This window comes from Echinops telfairi, unplaced genomic scaffold, assembly GCF_000313985.2.
Source record: "Echinops telfairi isolate 266 unplaced genomic scaffold, ASM31398v2 ScPeMD7_18;HRSCAF=68, whole genome shotgun sequence".
NCBI lineage: Eukaryota > Metazoa > Chordata > Mammalia > Afrosoricida > Tenrecidae > Echinops > Echinops telfairi.
Window position 1 is genome coordinate 69,163,360 of NW_022103915.1, and position 5,413 is coordinate 69,168,772.

Genomic DNA, 5,413 nt, shown 5'->3' on the forward strand with positions numbered 1-5,413 from the left:
GCCTGCTCCGCGCCACCATTGCCCGCCGAGGGGAGTAGCTCTGACCTGGCCTCCCCGCGGGCAAGAGAAGTTTAGGAAACTCCGGGCGGGGAGCACCCCCGCTCTGGGGAGCACGTTCCTCTTCCCTGCCCCGAGCGGGAGCTGGAGCGGAGCTGGGGTGCCGCACGCTGGCGGGCAGACGCGGGCAGGAGTTGGGAGCAACTCTGAGAACGCCAGAGCGCGCCCGCAGGGCGGCCGTTCTTCCCACCCTTTAACTCACAGATGCCACACACACACCCCCCGCGACGGAAACGTTCTGCCGCTAAACTGGGCGTCTAAATAACGAAACGATTCCGAAATTGCAGAAAACTTACTCTTCTTAAAAAGCCCTCTTTGGGGAGAAGTGTATGCATTTTTCCGTCGAACCACTGGGTGTCGCTAGTGCGAGCTGGATTTTCCTCCTGCACTCGGGGCTGGAGAACCTGTTTCTCTTCATTGTCCCCTTGGTGGCACGTTCATGGGATTTATTTAACAGTGTGCACAAAATGATTGCAAGAAAAACAAGCTACAGGCAGAATCGCTATCTCTTAAAAGTATTTCTCTGGAAACAGCTAGTGGTTACTCAAAAAAAGTTTATTATTGAAAATGCTTACTGAAACTGCTTTGAGTAACCTTGGGGAGCAGGTGGGCAATAAACCTAAAGTAAAAAATAATTTAGGAGATGGTTCCCAAATATAGAGAATCAGAAACTACATCCATGGGTAATTTATTTAGAGTTGTGTATTTACATATTTGCAAACTTATCTCAGGGTTTATTTGCATACCATATCATAGTGAATTCCTATTTAAAACTACCTCTTATAATTTCAAATGGAGTAATATTTGCTGATGGACATAAACATGCCACCATCATTCTTAATGAAATTACTACAGAAGTCGTTTTTATATTTCTAAACCATGTCTACATGTAAAACCTAGAGTAGACACAAACTGCTATCGAGGGCTTTTCACGTGCTGATGATTTTAAAGAGAATTCAGAAGTCTTCTAAAGGTTTAATTCTGATTCAGTCATGCTCACTCACCAGCCAATTAAGTCTCCCCGTAAAGAGCTTTCTTACAGGTTCAAGCGGAATTAGGAAGTAGAATAGTACTAAGAGAAAATAAGTAGGGATTGGCTTTAGAATCTTAAATTATGTTAAATTATTCATATAGTTCAAAAGTTCCCACTTCGAAATGATCAGCGACAGCATATCAGTCTGTCAAAAGAAAAAACGACAATTTCCACAATTTGGGTCACCAAAATTTTCAAACGTTAGGTAACTGGAGATAGGTAATGAAGTTAATGCAAGTTATTCCTTATGGTCTGCAGAGCTGCATACGCTGTAAAGTCGTGTGAAGGTTGACCGAGCATGATGCATAAATACTATTATACACCCATCACTGCCCTTTCTCCTGCTGCAGGTTTATTTTGTCATTTTACTTTTCTAAATCTCATTTGATTTACGAGTCTGGTTCCATTCTTACATATAGTTGTTACAAGTAGGTGGAAAACGCTACTTCTATATAACAAAAGGGCACTATTTAGAGAAAACTCCTAAACAGTTACTGGAAAGTGAATGATTCAGGGGTCAATTTGCTCTTCCAAGGACAGTTCAAATAAGTTACTCCTAGCAGCCCAGCCATGGAAGCCACTCTGCGCTCCCCTGGGCAGCTCCAGCTAGGTAGGGAGGCTCTGAACTGGGGCTGTTTTCTACCCCGTAGGGCTCTGCTGCCGCCACCGAGCCCACCACACCCACCGCACCTAGAATGTAGTAAATTAACAGACAGAGATTATTGATATTCTCCTCATTTTAAAGACGATTTATTCCAAGGGGCGCAATACTGAGGCTAAGTCTAGGGGGAGACTGGGAAACCGCATGATGTGGGTGTTGGAAGAGATGGAGGGGCCCTGGAAGCTGGCCTCTCTGTTGGGCATGTAAGGCGATTACACATCTTCCTGGAGACATATTTTCTGCAAGAGCTTGCCTTTCATGCCTGCTGCTCAGGGATTCCCCTGCCCCCCACCCCTGTGGCGCAAACCCTCTCTTTGCTCAGTCTGAAGAGGGGGCCTGGCAGTTGGCTGGGGTTGGAGGTCCTGTGGTTTGCTGAAATGTTGTCCTCTGGCCCTCGGGTTTGCCCTAGAGCAGCAGGGCGCCGCGGCAGCCACCAGTAAATCTAATTCCGCCCTTCTGAGCCTTTCCCTCTCCCTGTTCTACTCCAGGCCTACTCCTCGGTCCCTGTCAGCAATATGAACTCAGGCCTGGGCTCCATGAACTCCATGAACACCTACATGACCATGAACACCATGACCACGAGCGGCAACATGACCCCTGCCTCCTTCAACATGTCCTATGCCAACCCGGGCCTGAGTGCCGGCCTGAGCCCGGGCGCGGTGGCCGGCATGCCCGGAGGCTCGGCGGGTGCCATGAACAGCATGACAGCCGCGGGAGTGACAGCCATGGGCGCGGCGCTGAGCCCCGGGGGCATGGGAGCCATGGGCACACAGCCGGCGGCCTCCATGAACGGCCTAGGCCCCTACGCGGCCGCCATGAACCCGTGCATGAGCCCCATGGCGTACGCACCTTCGAACCTGGGCCGCAGCCGCGCGGGCGGCGGCGACGCCAAGACCTTCAAGCGCAGTTACCCGCACGCCAAGCCGCCCTACTCATACATCTCGCTCATCACCATGGCCATCCAGCAGGCGCCCAGCAAGATGCTGACGCTGAGCGAGATCTACCAGTGGATCATGGACCTCTTTCCCTACTACCGGCAGAACCAGCAGCGCTGGCAGAACTCCATCCGCCACTCGCTCTCCTTCAACGACTGCTTCGTCAAGGTGGCGCGGTCCCCGGACAAGCCGGGCAAGGGCTCCTACTGGACACTGCACCCGGACTCCGGCAACATGTTCGAGAACGGCTGCTACCTGCGGCGCCAGAAGCGGTTCAAGTGCGAGAAGCAGCCGGGCGGTGGGGGTGGGGGCGGCGGCGCCAAGGGCGGTCCGGAGAGCCGCAAGGACCCCTCGGGCGCCGCCAACCCCAGCGCCGACTCCCCCCTGCACCGGGGCGTGCACGGCAAGGCGGGCCAGCTAGAGGGCGCGCCGGCCCCGGGGCCCGCTGCCAGCCCCCAGACTCTGGACCACAGCGGGGCGGTGGCGACAGGGGGCGCCTCGGAGCTGAAGGCGCCCACCTCCTCGGCCGCGCCCCCCATCAGCTCCGGGCCCGGGGCGCTGGCATCCATGCCTCCCTCCCACCCGGCGCACGGCCTGGCACCCCACGAGTCCCAGCTGCACCTAAAAGGGGACCCGCACTACTCCTTCAACCACCCCTTCTCCATCAACAACCTCATGTCCTCCTCGGAGCAGCAGCACAAGCTGGACTTCAAGGCTTATGAGCAGGCGCTGCAGTACTCGCCCTACGGCGCTGCCTTGCCCACCAGCCTGCCGCTGGGCAGCGCCTCGGTGGCCACCAGGAGCCCCATTGAGCCCTCAGCCCTGGAGCCGGCCTACTACCAAGGTGTGTATTCCAGACCCGTCCTAAACACTTCCTAGCTCCCTGGACTGGGGGTTAGTCGGGCCTAGCCATGCTGGTGGCAGGAGAGGCAAAAACACCACCAACAAACAAGACCACACATAACCACACCAAAATCAAATCCCAACAACTTTTTAGTTACTTCTTGTGTGTGTATGCACAATCTTTCCCCACCCTGTGCAAAGGACTGTTACTTTGTCATTGTATTAAAAAAAAAAATAAGCGATGTGTATATTATTAACAGAGACAACCAACCCGAACCAACGATTTCCCCCCCTTCAAAGGTAAATGATCTACAATTGTATATATGAAGTCCTCCTCTTTCCTCGCTCCTCACCTTTATTCCCTCTTTGCCCTCCCAACACATTCTAGCCTGCGCAGAGTGTATTTTTTAAACAAAATGGTCAAGCTTGTAAAATATTTGTTTTGTGCTCCCCTCTCCTTACACAACCCACACAAGTTTACAGGTCTGTGGCAATACTCTTAACCTAAGGTGAAATGGCCGAGAAACAAGGAGACACTAAAGGTTCTTTTCAAACCATTGTTCTGCAGCGAACCATAAAGAGATTAGAAACATCAGAGCCGTTTTTTACCTATATTTCTGATAATGCAGATAACAGATGTCTTAAATTAAATACATATATATTATGTATGAACTTCATTATACACATGCTGACATATGTAGACATCCTCCATCTACATAACATATAGAGAAGTAGGTAAGTGATACACAGGCTGCATTTTCAAGAATTGCCTGTCCAAGAAGTTACAAAGGCCACTCTGTCCCCTTCCACCTAGTCCTCTCCAACTTGAGGTTGGATGGTCTTGAGGTTCAATTACTCAGGAGTTGCCATCCTCAAGAACTCTGCTCATTGCTTTGCAAAGTCCCATGGTCATGTCATTCTGAGGTCACAAAACATGTATAAAAGTAGTTTCTATGTATGTATACCAGTTAAAGATGTTTTTCAGCAAAAAAGGGAATATGACAATGTTGGAGGAGAGATGTTATGGGGAACCGTATTTCAAAATTTGGTCCAATATTCCCAAACCCAATTGATTGTACCCAGTTTAATTATTGCCATCATGTTCTTGTCTCATCCAGTGGTATAATGCACTTTCCACAACTGGACATGGTGTTAGTATAGCCAGACGGGTTTCACTCTAATTCCTCTTTGCTTCTCAATGTTCTTAATTTATTGCATGGTTTATTCTTTTTCTTTCTTTCTTTCTTTACAGCTGAAATTGCTTTAAATGATGGTTAAAATGACAGATTAAAATGTTAATTTTTATCAATGTGATTGTAATTTAAATATTTTGATTTAATAAGGAAAATGAAAACAGATTTAAGCCGTGAAATATGTTCTTGATCATTTGAGTTAAGGACTTTTAATAAAGCAAATGTTAACAACGACAACCAAAAAAGGATTCCTGTTACTCTCTTACACTGAATTAAATCCAAAATGGATATTCTGAATAGGATAGTTTTCTAAGTCTGGAATTGATTGTAAATGACAAGAGAAACATTATCTAAAGCTCAAATGTCATTGTTCCAGCTGCTTTTATTAAGTGAGCATACAGCTCGTAGAGAGCAAGGAAGAAAACTCGGGTAGATAGGTAGACTTACATTGATTCAATATTCCATGAGTTGAGAGTTTTAAGTACGATCTTGAAGTGTACATTAATTTTTTTGACAGGAGTCTAAGCCCTTTTTGTTTCCTTTTAGGCTTTCCACAATGAAATAAAATATTATTTATTACCTTCTTCCTTAAATGTTAAGTATTCAAATGAGAATAAAATACAAAATAAGTTGTCTGCAACAGAGATTCCTGAACTCTGTTCTCATTAAAAAGAATAACAAACCTTCATCA

At 48.0% G+C, this 5,413-nt stretch overlaps 1 protein-coding gene across 1 annotated transcript in view; it reads left to right on the top strand.

Annotated features, from left to right (window-relative positions):
• Positions 1 to 4,956, top strand: part of FOXA1 (forkhead box A1) — a 9,879-nt gene extending 4,923 nt beyond the window's left edge. The window contains exon 2 of the mRNA XM_004698543.4: positions 2,240 to 4,956. Within this exon, the coding sequence (XP_004698600.2) occupies positions 2,240 to 3,565 (1,326 nt within the window). The 3' untranslated portion in view covers positions 3,566 to 4,956. The remainder of the gene's footprint in view (positions 1 to 2,239) is intronic.
• Positions 4,957 to 5,413: the final 457 nt, after the last annotated feature.